At 41.7% G+C, this 19,960-nt stretch overlaps 1 protein-coding gene and 1 non-coding gene across 5 annotated transcripts in view; one reads left to right on the forward strand and one right to left on the reverse strand.

Moving 5' to 3' along the window:
* Positions 1-8,249: 8,249 nt before the first annotated feature.
* On the forward strand, positions 8,250-8,356 carry LOC121031149 (U6 spliceosomal RNA). Its single transcript, XR_005790580.1, has one exon. It is a non-coding gene; the product is annotated as a U6 spliceosomal RNA (small nuclear RNA).
* A 6,801-nt stretch (positions 8,357-15,157) lies between these two features.
* The window catches only part of WIPF1 (WAS/WASL interacting protein family member 1), a 106,192-nt gene continuing 101,389 nt past the window's right edge, over positions 15,158-19,960 (reverse strand). For all 4 annotated transcript variants that reach the window (XM_040475433.1, XM_040475431.1, XM_040475432.1 and 1 more), the window contains one exon: positions 15,158-18,229. In XM_040475433.1, the coding sequence (XP_040331367.1) occupies positions 18,174-18,229 (56 nt within the window). In that variant the 3' untranslated portion in view covers positions 15,158-18,173. The remainder of the gene's footprint in view (positions 18,230-19,960) is intronic.

Below are 19,960 nucleotides of genomic sequence, written 5' to 3' on the forward strand. Positions count from 1 at the left end.
TCTTTATACTCCTTTCTCATTTGTTGTTTTAAAAAATTAAATATATAAAAATTTCTATTAAAAACAGGGAACAGAAAACAGAGAGAGCTGTATAATGAGCCCCCATGTGCATATCACCCAGCTTCCCAGTTATTAGTATTCACAGCCTGTCATTCCCCCATCCTCACTCCCCACTCCCACTGGATTGTTTTGAGGCATTTGAGGTAAACTCAGATATCATATCATTTCTGCTATAAATATTTCAGCGTGTGTCTCTAAAAGATATGGACTCCTTTAAAAAAATGTACCTATAATACATTTATCACTCCTAAAGATACTGACAAAAATTCTTCAATATCATCAAGTATCCAGTCAGGTTTAAATTTCCTTGATCTCTTCTGGATTTTGCTGACTACTTCCCTGTGGTGGTATTTAACAAGTTCTTCCATTTCATGTACTTCCTGTAAGCTGTTAGCCAAATTTGAGGCTTAATACCAGTGCACCTTGGATGATGGGATGGAAATGTGGGAAGAGTCCTCAGCAAGGCATTGAGCCACTGAAATAGGAAACCACTAGCAAATGCCACACCTCTGGATTTCTTATTATGTGCGATTGTAAATTTAATCCACTTTTAGTTGATTTTAGCTATAAACAATTGATATACCAGTTATATTCAAATAAATCTCTTTTGTGTTTCTGTTTACTATTTAAAGCCCTGATGCAGAAAGAGAAGGGGGAAAAAAAAACACCTATTATACACCTTGACCTTGAGTTTCCCATAAAGTCAAAGTCTTTCTTATCTATTCTAAAAGAACTAAAATGATGATACAGATAGCACAAAACATTGAATGGTCAGAATAAACTATGATGTCTTATTTTAAGTAAAATCTGCTGTTGATAAGATATAAGTTGAAAAAGTGCGTGACAACTTAAAAAGTAGAGATGGAAGCCTAGAAACTTCTATACTGGTGATAGCAATTGGAGTTAAAATATTTTCCAAGGATTATTCCTCAAGTACGTAACTAAGCGTTGACTTTGAGTGTTGGCAACAAAGGGAAGCTTTTCTCCTGTTACGTTATGCTGAACATAACATTCTTATTAAGTAGGAAAATTGGAATTTCTGAATCTCCTCCTTTGCAACAAAACAGTTCCCAAGTTTCAAATTGAATGCATGAGATTAGAAAGCAGAGTGATGAGGATTTAATTAAAAACAATAGTATGATATTTGAAATCAGTTTAAGAACTGAACAAGTAAAGGACAGCTGAAAATCTGTCCTGTGCTTGCCCCTGCTTCTTGTATTTTGCATTCCCAGACTGTGTCGTTTGGAAGCAAAGCTTCATTGTGTTTTGGTGAGTAGATTACACCTCTGTCTTTGCAGACAAGGTGATGACAGCAAGTGGTTCCAGGAAACCCTGGGTAACAAAGGCTCTTTGTTTTGTGTGATGAAGCTCTGGCTTGTAAATGGATGACATCAGTCGGCCTCCCATCCACTCCTCTGGATCCCTCAGTGTACAGAGACTCCTTGTTAATGACTTTCACTCTGAACAGCTGCTGGCTTCATTTACTGTGAAGATGGTGATCATACATCCCAGATTTCAAATAATCTGTTCTGTTTTCAGACCATGTGTCAGGCTCTCCATCCTGATTAGAAAAATATCACTTTAAGTATGGCACAACCCCTTCTAACTTCTCTCTCCACTGGAGCTTTTCCCCACATGTCTCATTGTTTGGGATACCTCTTCAGGTGCTGTCCCTTCTCCTTTGCCCAAAAAGCAAAATTCCACATGTATCTTCAATGGAAATATCCTCTCTTTAGGGATCCTGCCTAGAAGGGATTTCAACTTAGTCCATTCTAAAATTATATTACAATTAGTAGGGCAGGAGACTACCTCTCTGTGGAAAGCTGCCTGATCAGAATTTGAGTGAATGAAATGAAGATTAAAGCCTTTAAAAATGCACACAGTGAGGGGTGCCTGGGTGGCTCACTCAGGGCATGATCTTGTGGTTCATGAGTTTGAGCCCTACATCAGGCTCTCTGCTGTCAGTGCGGAGCCTGCTTTGGATCCCGTTTGGATCCTCTGTCCCCGCCCCCCTTTCTCTGCTCCTCCCCTGCTGGTTTTCTCCTCTCCTCTCCAAACAAACAAACAAACAAACTTTTAAAAATGCACATGGTGATGCATTTGAGTAGGTGAACATAACTTATCTTGGAAAAGTCACTGAAAGGAAGAAGTCAGGATTAGGGTTCAGTTTTGGAGATTAGATAACAGCAAAGAGCAACTTCAAAGCCCACTGTGGGGCTGTCTGCAGGTGGGGGCCAGGCAGTGTGCTCACCATTTACTCTGATGATGTGGCTTGGAGAACATGCCAGAATCTCTGGTGTCCTCTGTGCACTTAAAGCATGAGCCAGGTCCACCATAGGTGCTTAGGGGATACTTGCTGAACGGCATTGACCAGTAACATTTACTTAGATCGACTATGTTTGCTTCACTGGATAAATGCATTTGCAACCATCTTTTCTGGTTCGGGGTATCAGACTATGCCTGAAATGCCATGAAGAATGTTTGTACTTGATAGTTTTTCAGGGAGGTAAGGCTTTGATTTTCCTGTGGTTTTTTTTTGTTTGTTTGTTTGTTTTTGTTTTTAAACCTGACTTTGTATTGAAAATATTAGAAATAAAACTTAGGAGAGGACAGACAGCCCTTGGGTGTAAGGAGATTGGTAATGGCTTGGGACAGCTGAATAAATAACATATATTTATCTGGCTCCCTGGGCCTTACCCAAGCCTTTTTACAACTACCAGGTGTTTTATAGACACATTTTTCTATGAAGTAGTCAAACTGTAAACAGAGTGAATCCTGACTGATTATCACGTCTTAAAAGAGAGAGAAAGGGAGAGGGAAGAGAAGCACCACCACCGTTTTCCTAATAGAAATATCTTTTGTTTTTGTCTTTGGAAGCACAGGACCAAGGGGGTGAGGGTGGATCTGGGGCTGTGGACTGTCACATGGCCCACAGCTCTGCTTTCAATCCATCCTGATTATGGCTTCTATGTAGGGATGTCCCACATATGTAAAGATGGTGCCCTGAGAGGAAACTGCACCCACTGCACTCCAAGCACCATCCCAGAGTGTTTTGTACTTACCATGGTAGGTGCTCAGGAAATGTTTCTTGGGTAAATAAAGCATCATGTATTGTTTAACAATATTCATGAACAGTCTAGCTTCTCCTTCATATTCATAAGCTTCTTGGGTCAAGGATGAAATCTTATGCACCCAAGTATCTCCTGGTGTAAAGATATATGTACTCAGAGGACGCCTGATGGCTCAGCTGCTTAAGTATCCGGCTCTTGATTTGGGCTCAGGTCATGATCTCAAGGTTCATGCGTTCAAGCCCCGCATGGGGCTCTACACTGACAGTGCAGAGACTGCTTGGGATTCTCTCTCTCTCCCCCTCTCTCTCTGCCCCTCCCCTGCTTGCTCTCTTTCTTTCTCAAATTAAATAAACTTAAAAAAAAAAAAAAAAAGATGTACGCGCTCAGTAAATGTGTTTGAGTGGAGGAAGGGAGCCCTCGTGAATACCAAGGGGAGCCTGTGTGTTAACCGTCATCCATACTTAGCAACAGAAATGTTCTCTCAACTTCCTTTCAGGGTATCACAGATTCATGGTAAGAGCGGGAAAAGAAGCTGAGAGACTTTTAGGCCAAATTCTTTGTTTCATACATGAAAAAATTAGGTTTGGAGAGATGCAGCAACTTTCCCAAGGTCATATAGCTAGTCTTCAGCAGAGCCAAGAAAAAACTGGAATCTCCCTGAAAGCCATTTTTCCTTCTCAAGTATTTTAAAGTTTTATCTAAAAGATTTTCATTTCAGGGTTATATATATATGTCCTCAAATAGTTGTTATAATCAGTTAGTCCTTAAGAAAACTCTAAAAACTCTAAGAGCTTTTAGCTAGTTATTTCCCATATGACACATTTCAAGATATTAAATAAGAGGTTCTCACTGAGACATCAAGATAAAAAATATGACAAGCAAAAGAGAGGAGCCATAAAAGGATAGAGATCTTCAGAGGGATTATCCAAAAAGTGGTAACATGACTCAAATCCTTGGCCTACATTCAAGGTAGAAAGGGGGCTCAATAAATAGCACCTCAATTAATAGCACCCCGCCCAGGTTCTGAACAGACTGGGAAATAAAACCCAAGGTAGCAAATAGAGTCCAAAATACTTCCTTTGTTACTAAAGGGCACCAAACTGGAGGGTAGGGCTTAGTGTGGCACCAAGTGTGGCTGTTCACCGAACCCTAGGTTTTGGCTGACCTTCTAGGCCGAACAGATACACATCTGAGGGTAGGACCAGTGCCAGAGGAAGAAGGGGGGGCCAGGCTAAGCTTTCCCAGTGAGTGGATGTCAGTAAGTGGCTCCAGGAAAAGCCCAGGGTGTAACAGCTAGTGTAGGACTCTCCACAAAAGTGGGGAATAGCCAGTCTCCATAGCAAAATATCAGGGGGGTTGAGGATTGAGAGGGAAGACTTGTGAAGAGGGTTTTTCTCACCCCAAAGATGCTTTCTCACTGAAAAGTCTTCATTTAGAGAGCTTTACATATATCTCCCGCCGCTTGGAGTAGGCTGGTGACTGAGTGGGCCAGCACTGGGGGAAGTGGGGGTAAGGGGAGGGAGGGGAGGAGGATGGCAGGGGAGAGGAAGAGCAGGGGAGGCAGTGGGCCAGGGGGAAGAGGAGGGAGGGAGAGGAAGAGAGGAGTGAGGAAAGGGGAAACTTAGCTCCTGCCCAACAGGGCCACCTAGAGGAGCTCTTAGGCTTCAGCAGGGAGCAGCCTGAGACAGCGGGAGAGGGTTTCAGCTGAGGAAGGAGCTTCAGGTGCGAGGAGGTCCCGGGCCTGGCCTGGGGAGGGAGGGAAGGTGGGGCTCTGAAGCACCGTGAGAGCACCCCTTACCGGGAAGAGGCAGCCTTCAGTTTCATAGCCTAGCTAGTAAACAGAGAAGCCACCCTGAGAGGCCACTAGCAAACGAGGAACTTTTGTCCCTCTTCCCTCGCTTACTTCTCTTCCCCCTGCCGGCTTTGACCCAGGAACAGATGCTGGTTAGTGAAATGGGCGCAGACAGTTGGAAACAGTAGGTGGAGGAAAGGAACAGATGGACCTTGCCCCCTTCCCTGGCTGCTCGGCTGCAGAAGGCCCCAGAGGGGTAAAGGGAAAAGTGTCAGCTTTAAATCGGATTCTAGGAGTTGATTATTATGCAAGACTGGATCTCTAACTTCTTGATTGGGAATGTGTTGGAGATTTAAAATGGCTGTAGGACCTCTTATTACCAAAAAATGAATCAAAACAAGTCATGGGATTATGGAGGTTTTTCTGCAGGAGCAGGGGAAGAACTCGTCCCCACTAAGTAATTCTAAAAGAGATGGAATCAAAACCAAAGTTACTGTCCAATTTGAATAGGTGATTTTCTTCTTCAAATTGAACTGTCTGTTGACTTCTTTTGTTGGTTTTTATTTCTCTAGCCCACCAACATGGGCTTGTTGGTGCTGTCTCTACATTTATTAAGCACATTGCCTAAACCAGGATTGGGGACATGAAGAACACTGGAAGCTCCCAACTAACCCAGGGTCAAATCCCGCTGATGGTATTGCTACAGTTGCCCCCCGCCCCCCATGGCATGGTGCATGCACAGCAGCTCCTGGGCTACTCGTGCAGCAGGTTATGAATTCTAGAAGGAAAACAATAAATGCATTCTATTCAGTAACGGTAGTCTTCCTGTGACCTCTTTCTTCCCAGCAAATGGCACTGTTAATTACACCTGTTGGTGAGTAAAGCGAATGAAATCTGTTGAAAGTCCCATCTAGTCCTGGCCAAAGCCAGGCAGAGGAAGCCAACTGGAACTCCCGTCACCATCTCCCAACACCCTTTGTTGTTTGATCAGAATAGTTTCCCTGTGTACGACATCAGTGATTCCCAAGGCTGCTTTAAGAAGTTTATTTATTATATGTGAAATGATTGAAAACTGCCAATCACGAATCTGGCAATCCCCTCTCATGAGCTTAAAGACTGTTCTGATTACGATAATTACATTTTTATGAATATCCTACCTAGGGAGTAACAATTTTACTATGTCAGACTACATCACACAAAGATGCATCAATTTCATCTGCAATGAAAAATAGAGCCTAATAGCACAGTTATATTTATATGATAGTCAAACATCAAGATGCAACATAAGTACTTCAACTGAAAGAATTCTGATCATTATTTAACCTTGAGATGATGATTAAGGGTGAAGGCTTGTCAGCTTTCATGAATTATTTTTTCATGATTTTTGCTGTTTTGATTTGATTTTTAAAACTCCATAATTAACACTTATTAACATTTGGATTCTAGCCCACCCCCCACCCCCGGGTAATGTTGGCAAGGCAACAACAGTAATAACAACAAAAGAGTAATGGATATGATTAATGGCCAAAGAAAGAGTATTGGGAAATCATAAGACACCATTATGTCTCAGGTACAACAGTGCCATACCAACTGGTTTTCTACTTAGCTAAGTTTCTTAAAGCGTGATGCAAGCAATGGACGCAGTATTTAGGTTTGATGCTATATGTACATATTAGTTTAATGCAGAGAAAAGTATTCTGTTATTATAAATAGTGATCAGTTCCAGTTAAAAAGTGTGGTCTAAAAACCAGTACAACCAAGCATAACATAGAACTCTGTTAGAAATGCAGATTTTCAGGCCCCCTCCTAGACTTGCTGAATCAGAATCTCCAGAAGTGGGGCACAGGGCCCTGTCTCAACAAGCCCTCCAGGTGATTCTCTGAGGTTTGAAAACACTCTTCTAGCAGGTTGTAACAGTTTCCATTGGCTGCAGTGAACCACTGCAGTGCTAGAGGCTGCATTCCCAGCCACAGTGTAGGCAGCCCCCTTAACTCCAGGAGTGTGCGTTCCAGGGGAGCTTAATTGAACAGGCTGTTTCAGTCAAGTCCCTGAGTCCAGAGGTTCCTCTTATGTGGCCTTGGTCTTCTCTTTATATCTCCTGAGGTCACAAGCCCTAGTGTCTTCCCATTACCAGTCAGAATTGTTAGTCCATCCTTCCTGGTAGAAGAGAAGTTTGTAATACCTTTTATAGTGTCAAAAGATTTCCATCACCCAGATCCTTGCTGGTTCCTTTTCTCTGTTACAACCATTTACTTAAAGTCACCTTGGGCTACTTAAAAAATGGTAACATCCAACATGGCGCTCTTCTGTATTTCTTTATGGCACTATCTGTGATACCATCTTTTGATAGCACTCTGGATCAAAATTACTGACCAGAACTCACCAGAAAAAAGTATGGAGAAAGGCCACACATTGCAAGCATACATAATTCAAGAAAACAGACTAGAACATACATTTAGCAAAGAGTGTTGATGCTTACTGGCCAGGACTATGCAGTGCTCTTGTTACACAATTTTTTCTTTGGGTTTGGTAATAGATTAGCTAGCTAGCTGATTTTTTAAGAAAAGCATTTTTTTTTAATTTTTTTTTTCAACGTTTATTTATTTTTGGGACAGAGAGAGACAGAGCATGAACGGGGGAGGGGCAGAGAGAGAGGGAGACACAGAATCGTTAACAGGCTCCAGGCTCTGAGCCATCAGCCCAGAGCCTGACACGGGGCTCGAACTCACGGACCGCGAGATCGTGACCTGGCTGAAGTCGGACGCTTAACTGACTGCGCCACCCAGGTGCCCCAAGAAAAGCATTTTTTTTTTTTCAACATTTATTTATTTTGGGGACAGAGAGAGACAGAGCATGAACGGGGGAGGGGCAGAGAGAGGGAATCACAGAATCGGAAACAGGCTCCAGGCTCTGAGCCATCAGCCCAGAGCCCGACGCGGGGCTCGAACTCACGGACCGCGAGATCGTGACCTGGCTGAAGTCGGACGCTTAACCGACTGCGCCACCCAGGGGCCCAAGAAAAGCATTTTTAAGACAAACAGCATTGTAATGAATCAGCATGCATGGGGGTAGTATTAAATGGAGTATTTAGTATGACAAAAAGTGGATGCCATCTCATGATTTAATTTTCATATATATATTATATATAATATAATATGAATTATATATTCATATAATATATATTATATGAAAATATGAAAATAAAATATATGAAAATATATATTCTTTCAAAGGCCCAAATTCAGGGGTAGCACCTTAGAAAAGAGATTCTGAATCTGGAATGTGAATCAGAATGACCTTGAACCTTGTTAAAAATATAAATTCTCATTCTTGGTTCAGCAGTACAGGTACTGAAATTTGAGTGATACAGAGAAGATTGGCATTTTCTCTGTGCAAGGATGACATGCAAATTTGTGAAGTGGGTCATATTAAAAACATTTTCCTGGGTTCCAAGAGATTTTTTTTTTCAACGTTTTTTATTTATTTTTGGGACAGAGAGAGACAGAGCATGAACGCGGGAGGGGCAGAGAGAGAGGGAGACACAGAATCGGAAACAGGCTCCAGGCTCCGAGCCATCAGCCCCGAGCCCGACGCGGGGCTCAAACTCACGGACCACGAGATCGTGACCTGGCTGAAGTCGGACGCTTAACCGACTGCGCCACCCAGGCGCCCCAAGAGATTTTTATTTGGGTAGGTCTGAGGTGGAGCCCAGGGACCTGTATTTAACAAGCACTCCTTAAGTGCTTAAGTGGTCCACAACTTTCATTTTGAGAAACACTGGAAGCCTTACTCAGAAAGATGAGGGGGGTGCCTGGGTGGCTGAGTCGGTTAAGCATCCGACTTCGGCTCAGGTCATGATCTCACTGTTCATGAGTTTAAGTCCCGCATCAGGCTCTGTGCTGACAGCTAGGAGCCTGGAGCCTGCTTCAGATTCTCTCTCTCTCTCTCTCTCTCTTTCTCTCTCTCTGCCCCTCCCCTGGAGTTCTGTCTCTGTCTTTCAAAAATAAACATTAAGAAGAAAAAAAGATGAGGAAAACACACCTGAGTGTGGGGCAGTAAGGCTCAACCAATTCACAAGAGTTGTACCTTCTTTGGGTCCTGGTGATGCATTACTTCAAGCTTTTGAATAGGTCATGTATTCTCCCTTGTCCTAAAGTTATTTGTGTACTTGCCTCAGTCCACAAAGGACTGTAAGCCCCCTGAAACACAGAATTTAGGTGGTCCTGACCTTTGTGTCTTCAACTGGATTCACCCCATGCCTTCTCATTACTGAGAAGGTGCTCAATACTATTTGTCAGATGAATGCAGACAACAATGGCAAAATGCAGTTTGAAGACTGTGACTGAAGTAGTCTTGGCCCCCTTCACTCACCAGGGGTAAGACCTTGAGGTCACTTCCTCCCTCAGTGTGTCAGCCCTGCATTTGTAACATGGGAGATCAGTCTCTTCCTCCACCACAGGGCTGCCGTGGGTAAACATGAGGGACTGTTTGTGAAAATACTCTGAAATTCTGGAGCCACTTACTTGACTTCTTTTGAACATGGCTGTCTTTTGCTTTACCTTTATTTCCCCTGTGAATGAGTGCTGGGTTGTATGACTGAGGCAAAGAACACAAAGTGTACTTCTGGCCATTATGGGAAAGCAAATTCTATGATTTGGAATTTAAACTTTTCCAAGTTCAAGGAGAGTAAAAAATAAATTCAATACAAAAAGTTTATAATAGGATTGGAAGAAATACTCCACAAATATTGAACAGTAGAAAGCAAGGGAGATACACTGAAGAGCACATTAACTATTCACATTGCAGTTTGGGACTTTCAGAAATCTGTGCTTAATGAAAAATGATGTCTGAATTTTAGTGGCTCCCCTGAGATCACCTTAAAAGGTAGCACGTGTCTGATAAGATGAGCTGATAAATACAGGTACGTTCTTTTGAAAGTGTCAAAATGGTAGTTATGACCACTCCTTAAACTGTAAAGGAGCAAAGAACCAAAAGAAATTAGATCACTTAGCAAGAGGCAATGTGCCCCAGCTGGTAAATGGTGGGTCTGGGACTAGAGCTAGTGCATAGCCCAGTGAGGAAAATAAACACAATGTACCTACGAACCTATGTTTGTTCAGTTGAGCCTACTATCTTTTATTCTAAGAGTTTGGCTTATTAAAATGTCCTTGCTTTTATGAAACGTCAGTATTTTTTTTTAAACTGGCATATGGAAAGTTGACAATATTATGACTTCCCATTCAAATGTATTTATTCAACCTTGAGTTTGAATTCTGGATCAATCACAGCAAGTGGCTTGAGGCAAATTTCTAATTGATTCAGGCCTCAATTCTCCACGTGTAAAGTCACATTGACTAACAATGACATATGCAATAATATTTGCAAAGACCTTAGCACAATTTGTAGTACATAGTAGATGATCAATAACTGGTGGTGGTTATATGGAAAATGAAAACAATATTTATGTTGTCATCTAGGTAAGTAAATTAGGCAATGGGTCTTGTGTTTACACTTCTGTGTTAGATATATTTTTCCATTTTTCTATGGTGGCCCCATCTGGGACCTGTCCATACCTTTGCTCTAAGAGTAAGTCCAAGCAGGAAGCACCAAGGGGGAGGGAATTTCCCTTTCATGCACACAGCCAACTAGCCTTGTGTCGGTGGTGAGGAGCATGTCTCTAGAACCAGTTGTAGAGTGGGTTTGTGCCTACTGGCTGATGTTCTTGTTAAATCTAGAATGTAGACCCTTGATTCTAGGACTAGTGCTTCCTATTGTATAATATGTATCTTCATATTCCCTATGCCTAATAAATTGTAGCTACTCAATCAGTGTTGTTTATTTGAATGAATACATGTAAAAATGGATCTTTGGGAATACAATAGCACCATAAGGCATTAGGGTTTCCCAGTTATCTGATATTTGCTTCAGATACCTATCTTAAATAGATAGCATTTTGACAGTCGACCTTTAACTTACTAAACTGCTTGGAGACAGAAAACAGGAAAAGGGTGGGAGTTCCTCATGACTAAAACACATTTATGTTGAGTCCATGATGGACACACCAGCTGTTCTGGCAGGCATCTTCCTGGGCAGAATTTAAGCTAAATCTGAGCTCAATGTCTAATAGCATCCAGACTTCTTTCCCAGACCCCTCAGAGGTCAAACATGTTATCTAGATGGGTCACATCGTGGGGCCTTTAAGTGACTCTAATGCAATGTGAGCGGTACAATGATTGAATTATTATTATTATTTTTTAAAATTTTTTTTTCAACGTTTATTTATTTTTGGGACAGAGAGAGACAGAGCATGAACGGGGGAGGGGCAGAGAGAGAGGAAGACACAGAATTGGAAACAGGCTCCAGGCTCCAAGCCATCAGCCCAGAGCCCGACGCGGGGCTCGAACTCACAGACTGCGAGATCGTGACCTGGCTGAAGTCGGACGCTTAACCGACTGGGCCACCCAGGCGCCCCTGATTGAATTATTTTAGAGATATCTACTGACCACTCTGGGAGTACAAAGGAGCACACACTTTTGCTGTCTCCTATATGTCTGGGACCCTCCTGTCACTGTTACGGAAAGCTGGTGGCTTAAGAAAGCTTTAAGATACGCATTTTGGTTGATTTCTCTATCAGAAGCTGGGAAGGGCAATAAGGCAAGGACAGGTTTTGTGGGGCTGAGCTTTAGACAATTTAGGCTGCTATATTAAGAAAATTAGTATAAAATCATGAATAAAACATTAGATGTAAAAATGAGTCCTTCCTTATTAGAAGGGATCCTTGCAAGCGGAGGTCCCAAAGCTGGAGCTTCCTTAGCTTCCTGTAAATGTGCCTCTGTAATGCTAAGGAATTCGTGGTAGAGTGTTGACGGGACATTTCAAACATTTACCAATAAGAGAAATGTGTACAGGTATCCCCCGATTTTTTGAAAGGTTGCATTAGGCCACTTCACTTTTATGGAAGACCTACATTGTACCTTTTTGCTAACTGAAAGAAATCCAAAGAGAGTTTTTGCTTTTAGGAAAAAGGCAAAAAGTGAAAATAGCGTTCAGTGTTTATTTTGCAGCAAGCCATTGTAGAAGCAGTGCAAGCCCCAAGCCGTGAGGGTGGCACCGCCAAGCCCCTTCCCTGGAAACCACACTGGGCATCTCAGCGTCAAGCTCTGTAGCTTTGAACCTTGCCTCTGAGCATCTGTGCTTTATCTCAATTTATCTTGCACATCCATTAGCAAGATGTGTCCTAAGGGACCAGAGAAGCCAAAGAGAGATTGTTTTTCTGGGTCTGAGAATGCTCAAAAAATTTTCCATGTGAGTTCACGGTAATTGTTTCTTTGCTTTATGCCATTTTGGCTTAGGAAAGTTTTCATAGGAGCGCTCTGCTTTCGGGTAGTGGGGGAATCCTGCAGCTAACTATAGCTCCAGAGACAGACATGAAGGACCAAGTGCTCAGAGTACAGGGAAGCCAGGCTGTGGGGAAGACAGCAGAGAAAGGGGCCACTCTAAATTATGTGTCCAGTAAGCCTTCAGTTAATCAGAATGTCAGGGAACTGGGGAATCCTTTAGGAATTAATAAAAAAAAAAGCAGGGTACCCGGGTGGCTCAGTTGGTTAAGTATCTGACTTTGGCTCCGGTCATGATGTCATGGTCTGTGAGTTCGAGTCCCGCATCCCACATCAGGTGAGCCCCTGCTCCCCTTCGGGTGAGCCCTACTTCTCCATCTCTCCCTGCCCCTTGTGGGATTCCCTCTCTCCCTCCCTCTCTCTGCCCCTCACTCACTTGCACCCTCTCTCTCTCAAAAAAATTAATCAAAAAGTAAAAAGACATTTTTATAGGCCATCAAAACTTGTTCTAAAACCTTCCCTCCCCCGCCTCCAGTTTTCCTGTAGTTTAAAAAAATTTTTAAATCAATTTAATTTGGGGCACCTGGGTGGCCCAGTCGGTTGAGCATCTGACTCTTGGTTTTGGCTCAGGTCATGATCCCAGGATTGTGGGATTGAGCCCTGCTTCAGGCTCCCTGCTGAGTGTGGAGCCTGCTTAAGATTCTGTGTCCCCCCTATCCTGCTCTCTCTCCCTCTGTAAAATAATAATAGTAATAATAATAATAATAATAATAATAATAAATTTAATTCACCCATTGAGATGAAAGGAGAAAAGAAACCAAATAATCCCTTAAGGGAGGAAAATGATAAAGTATTCACTTTCTCAATAGAAAACTCTCTGTTGCTTTGGCACTTGTGACTGGTGGGAGCAGGGTAACTGCTACTCCGAGACCATTCCTCAGATAGAGTGGGGACACTATTTGGTTGTGGTGAGGCTGGTACATAAAAATGTACCGAATGGCTGAATGAACCAAATGAATGATTCCAGTTTTAACAAAGGAGGCCAGTTTTAAAAGCAATTTTTATCCTAAGAGTGTTGCAATTAAATTTTATTAGACTCTTTTTTAAAATGTTAATTTTGAGACAGAGAGTGGGTGCAGAGAGAGAGGGAGAGAGAGAGTCCCAAGCAGGCTCCAAGCTGTCAGCAGAGAGCCTCATGTGGGGCTCGATTTCACAAAATATGAGATCATGACCTGAGCCAAAATCAAGAGTCAGACCCTCCACTGACTGAGCCACCCAGGCGCCCCAAACTTTAACAGACTCTTCTGAATGCACTGAAAATGCCTTCCTGAATATGGCCTCAGTTTGATAGCAAAGGGATTAGAAAATCGAATGGAACTAACTTTCATTGAGCGCCTGACATATGCCAGTTATTTTGCCTGATGTTCTGTATATTTAAGCACTGTAAACATTTTGCAGTTGAGGAAATTAGAACTCAGAGGGCTTAAATACCTTGTCATTGGCCTTCCAGGGAGCAAGTGGCAGAGCTAGGATCCAGATCCAAATTTGCATGTGCTGGGCTTGTTCTCTGACCCTGTAGCTTGTCATTTGGTCTTTTCTTTCCAGCAGATGTGAAAGACACATGAAGCAGAGACTTGCGCTAGAGGTGGGGAGGATCATAATGAAGGGAGCGTTGGGGCACCTGGCTGGCTCAGTTGGCGGAACGTGTGACTCTTGATCTCTGGGTTGTGAGTTTGAGCCCCAGGTTGGGGGTGGAGATTACTTAAAAATGAAATCTTAAGAAAAAATAAGGGGGCGTGTGGTGGTGAGGTGACAGGCCAGGCTGCTGTGCATCAGTAGTATGTGATTTGGGGTCTTATATACTCATCTGTAAGACCAGAGGGTGGGACTAGATGACCTCCAAATGGGGTGACCACACAGCCCAGTTTCCCAGGGCAGCCCCAATTTGTACCTGTTGTGCCAAAGCAACAATTATCAGTATTCCCTCCTACTCTCAAAAGTGTTCTACTCGTGGATCATAAATTCTGAGGCTGCCCTATATATAGGTTCTTTCCAGGTCTTACTTCCAAATGGAATCTAATAATTTCCTTGATGACCAAAGCAGCATGAATTTTCATTTTTCAGGCCTGTGAGGTCGAAGGGACATCATGTGAGGTGTCCTCTGTCTGGAGGTTGCTTTGCATTTCTGGTACGGATAGTCTGCCTGCTATTGCCTCTTCCTCTACAGGTACACTAGGAAATTCCCTTTCGGGCAGTTTGGCTCCAGTAAATTTGGGATCATTATATAAATATTTGTTGTTTTACCAAGAGTGGCTACCTGGCTACCAGTTACTGAGTGCCAGAATAAGTCAGGCCAAGTACTGAGTGTATTATCTCATTTAATACATTTATTAATCCTGTAAGATAGTTACTTACCTTGTAAGATAAGGAAGTGGAGGCTTAGAAAAGTTTGCAACTTGCAAGTAAGAGATGGACGCAGGTCTTCTAATCTCTTAACCATTATACTGCATTAAGATACGTACACACATGTGCGCAGCAGATAATTAAAAAAATTATCGGGCCCCCTAAATTCCCCCTGGCCTTTCCTGTATTTCTCAGTGTCAGTTCTATTCTTTGTGGTTTCCTGGCCCATTGGTCCCACCATCCATCTGTACCTTAGAGTCTTAAAGCATCTGCTTCAAGTAAACAGACAGCAGACTTTGGCTATGATGCAGGTTCTCAGGAAAAACAAGGGATTAGAAAGTAGATGTGAGGTACACACACCATGAACCTCCACCACTACCTTCTCCTTTTCTTTTCTTTGAGTTTGTCTTTTTTTACCAAAGTGTAAAACAGAAAACAGACGCTTGCTTTTTCATTTGTATTTACATAGACAATACTTAAATAAAAACCACCAGTTGACACTCTTGTCATTCTGCTTTTATTTATTGTCTGGCTAACTTACAAAGACGCAGATGTCTAGGGTAGACTCTACCCCGCCATTTAAACTGTCCTAATGACATCGATACCAAAATGTGCATGTTTACATAATGCAGTGGTATGAAAAACGTTTTTTTTTTCCTTTACTGTCCCTGACTATAAACAGGGAAAAATTAATTTCATGCCAAAAAATTTTGGCCACTTTAACAATCATCCCATTTCTGCTACTAAAATAACAAAATTGGTATTACAAGTTAAAATATAAAAGCCTAACAGTTTTTACAAATATGCAAATAATCTGCTACTTAGACATAAAAAGTCGATTTCTTTCAAATCACAAAGTAAGGCACCATTGGATTAAACATTTCTCTCGGCTTCTACTAAATAAAATGCATAGTGAAATAAATATGGAACACTGAATTTTAATACTGTAATACATTTCAATATAAAATGATATGTGAATATTAAAATACTGTATTGCATCTTGAATACATTTATCTGGAAATATTGTGGAAAAAAAACAAATGTGAGCCCTGATTTCAGGGAAGAAAATATTCATTTTTGTGATTTGCCATAGTTGAAGATTTTAGCATAGAAATTATTCAGTTTGGGCTGCAATTAGGTTGCCAACTTTCAAAGAAAGGGTGTAGGTGTATTAATGAAACATTTACTTAAAAAAAGACCTGCTAAAACTTCTCTGTCCTGGATGAAGAGCAACTCTGTACTGTGGCTCTGTTTCAGATGTTAGGAGAGCACTATGAGGTTAGGATATACAAGGAAATTGGCCATTCTTACTGCCCCTTATAAAATTCAGATCCAAAATCCTTTGGATCAGACTTTTCTATGCCATATTTGCTATTAAGGCCAGATTCCGTCTTTTCTAAAGTGGGTCATAAGGCTTTATCATAAGGATTTGTATCAACTATTGATATCTGATCAGAGAATCCAAAATAAAATGATGCTATTACCTAAAAAAAATGTTTTTTTCGAAAATACTTTGCCACGCTTGTTACACTTTTATATTTCTTAATTCTCTTTGGGTCAAGGGCCCCAAATGACTGTATGACAGACAGATGAATGGTAGAGGAGAGTTAGAAAAACCAAGTTCTCTAATCTTCTAAGCCCAAGACTTTGGCAAGGAAAGTTACAAAAATACAATATATTCAAATGGGCAACTTCATAATTTATTAGATATCCCATTTATTAGAACTCTAAGTTCTTTTGCTTTTATATAAATGAAACAATTATTTATTCTATAAATAGGAATGTGTCTTTCAAATTTTTCTTTGGATTGATTTCTCGTTAGCATCTCCCAGGAATACATGAATACACTGAAACCAGGATACAAAGTTTAGGTATACATATATATATATGTGGCCACGTGCTTTTAAAAAATAAGTAATGGTAATTTTAAACATAATCAACCATATAAAACATCTAAATGGAAATACTCCCCCCCCCCCCCAAATCTATAGCTAGATTTAAAAGTCCCAGTAAAGTTTTGTAAACAAAAATCATACAAAAAAAGGGCAAGGCTGGCTCGTCCCTATGGTCCTTCCCATGGAGCTGTATTTGTATAGATCCAAGGCAAGTGATTCCCCCGGCAGAGTCAAGACAAATTCTCTTCGATTTGTAGTAGCAATGTCTCTCAACCCCATCAACATCAGATTTAGATTAGAGTTTTGCCCATCAACCCAAACCTGCTTCCTTCCTCCACATTTCCAATTTGCCACCTTTTCCTAACTTTCTCGCACAACTGTGGAGCCTACGAGCCTCCCTGCCCTGATGTGCAAGCTAGACAGGGGAGGAAATGAAGTGCAAGGCAGGAATCCAACTGATAGGTGAGCTCAAGGCAGCTGGCTCTGAGCCCCAAAGCCCCAGCTGGCTTTCGGTTTCTTTCCCATGGCTTTATTCCACGTGACTGTACACCCTGTGAGATCAATTTCTGACCTTGGTATTGTGAAGCAACAGATGTTAAGGCAAGAGGGGGAATAAGGGAGCAAAATCTAAGATCAAGCTGTCTGCCAAACAAGGTGTTAGGTCTTAACCTCATTTTTAGTTACTTTTTGAATGGCTAAAGCTCATCTTGCATTTTCTTTGTTTGTCTGTTTTTGAAATAAGAGGTTTTTGTACCATCCTCTGTCTTCTGGGCCTGTGCTGTCCAATATGGTAGCCGCCAGCCACATGTGGCTGAGCACTTGGGATGTGACTAGTCGGAAAGGAGATGTACTCTCAATGTAAAATATACCTGCATTTTGAAGACTTAGTACCAAAACACAATGTGAAATATCTCCTTAATAGTTGTTATACTAATTGCAGGTTGAAATAATATTTTGGGTATTCGGGTTAAATAAAATATATTAAAATTAATTTCCCCTTGTCCTTTTTTAATGTAGCTACTAGAAATTAAAAAACTGCTTAGGTGGCTCACATTGTATTTCCGTTGGAAAGCTCTATCCTAGAGCTTATCTCAGACTGCCAAAGATTGGACATCCTATAACTGAAAAATGTTACATGAGCCCTGATGCAGCAACTTGCTTCCATGGTCTGTGGTGCATGCAAATCGGACAGAAAGCCAAGCATGCAAAAAGGGCATGGAAGCAAATAGCTCTCAGGGACTTTAATATTACAGTCTGTAGCAAATAAGCAGTGAATGTTTGAATTTGGTTGGTTGAGAGCTAGGACACAATTCATCTCTGCCACCTTGCCACAAAAGCCTACTGACCCCTAAGCAACCAACGCTGGTGGGCTGTAGCTGAAGCAAGCAATAGCTTTGAGAATATACACAACATAAAAAGCCAGGTGCATTTCTTTCCTGCATTCCCACCCCCCCACCCCCCCCACCCCCACACACACATTCCCATGTTACCCTACCTTCCTCCCTATTGCCAGTATGAAGGGGCCAAGGGAAGACAAGGGGAGGAGGGTTTGCAGCCCTTGGATAGTAACAACAGAAGTAGCTCTTGGGCTCAGATGGAGAAGAGCAGGTAAAGATCACCTCGGGATGGGAGGGAGTGGAGGGGCACCCCTTTCTCTTCGGTTGGATCCACCTTGATGAAAACATAGACAAAATACAAATTTTGGTTAGAAAGCTTGTGATCTCACTATACAAACTGAAGGATGGTTGCAAAAGTACCCACTACCTCACCCTCTATGACCAAGGCTGTAAATAACTGGCATATGTGAATGAGAAGTAACAAGTGAGGGGAAGAAGCAAGTGAGGATCTGAATGAACATTACTAGAGATGGGTGACCCACCACTGGCTACTGAGTACTTGTGAAATCAAGGGGAAAAAATTGTAAACAGTTTTTTAAAGTTTCCTTATTTAGGGGTGCCTGGGTGGTTAAGTTGGTTAAGCATCAGACTTCAGCTCAGATCATGATCTTGTGGTTCATGGGTTCGAGTCCTGCGTTGGGCTCTGTGCTGACAGTTCAGAGCCTGGAACCTGCTTCAGACTCTGTCTGAAAAACAAAACAAAACACGAGCAGTGGAGGGGCAGAAAGAGAGGGAGAGAGAATCCTATGCAGGTTCCATGCTGTCAGTGCAGAGTCCTATGTGGGGCTCAAATCCACAAACTGTGAGATCATGACCTAAGCCAAAGTTGGACGCTTAACTGACTGAGCCACCCAGGAGCCCCCCAAAAAATTTTAAAAAGTACTTGTCTTCTTGCCACAAACATAGTATGTATTTATGACAGATTCAGAAAATATTGATGAACAAAAACAAAATCTCACCAATGCCTGTACCACCTGGAGATAACCAATAACATTATGTAAATATTTTCCATTTATTTTCTCTATATAAACAGTTCCCTTTTTTCTTCCCCAAATAGGATCATATGTAGTTGGTCTGAGTCTTTTTCAAGAGTCGTTACTGTTTATACATATAATTATTAATGACACATTACATTCTATTATACAGTATACTATATCTAATCAATCCCCTTTTGTTGGGCATTTAGGTATCTTCTAATTTCTAAACAATGCTTTTTAAAAAAAAGTTTATTTTGAGAAAGAAAGAGAGAGAGAGAGAGAGAGAGAGAGAGAGTACATGTGTGTGTGAGTAGGGGAAGGGCAGAGAGAAAGGGAGAGAGACTCAAACTCACGAACTGCGAGATCATGACCTGAGCCAAAATCAAGAGTCGGATGCATAACTGACTGAGCCAGCCAGGTGCCCCAACAATGCTTTTTTGATAGTAACTATCCTAAAAGGTGTGAAGTTGTATTTCATTGTAGTTTTATTTGCATTTCCCTAATGATCAGTGATTTTGAGCATCTTTTCATGTGTTTCTTTGGCAATATGGATATTTTCCTCAGAGAAATGTCTATGCAAGTATTCAACCCATGTTAAAAATTGGGTTTTTGTTGTTGCTGAATTGTAGGACTTCTTTATATATTCTGGATATTAATGTTTTATCAGATATATGATTTGCAAATATTTTATCCCATTTCGTGGGTTGTCTCTTCACTCCATTGACAGTGTTCTTTTAAAAACTATGCATATTCTGGGCTCTCAGTACCAAGTTTAAAATCCATTCACAATTTTTAAAATTCATTTATCTCAGGTACATTTTTTCTAGGATCTAACAGGTGTTAGGCATGCAGCCAGGTGCTCTGATGCTGTGAGCAGACGTAGCAGGGGCACATGTCAGTTGAGGAAGGCTGCCGTGGCCACCGCTCTGGAGAGACTTCAAGGTGGGCTGGCACTGACAGATTCTTCAGGAGGCATATCAGCAGGGATTTCTGAGATAGAACCAAATCTCTGAGCAAGGGGAGGAGTT

The sequence above is a fragment of the Herpailurus yagouaroundi genome, unplaced genomic scaffold (assembly GCF_014898765.1).
Source record: "Herpailurus yagouaroundi ecotype Mexico unplaced genomic scaffold, PumYag 140, whole genome shotgun sequence".
NCBI lineage: Eukaryota > Metazoa > Chordata > Mammalia > Carnivora > Felidae > Herpailurus > Herpailurus yagouaroundi.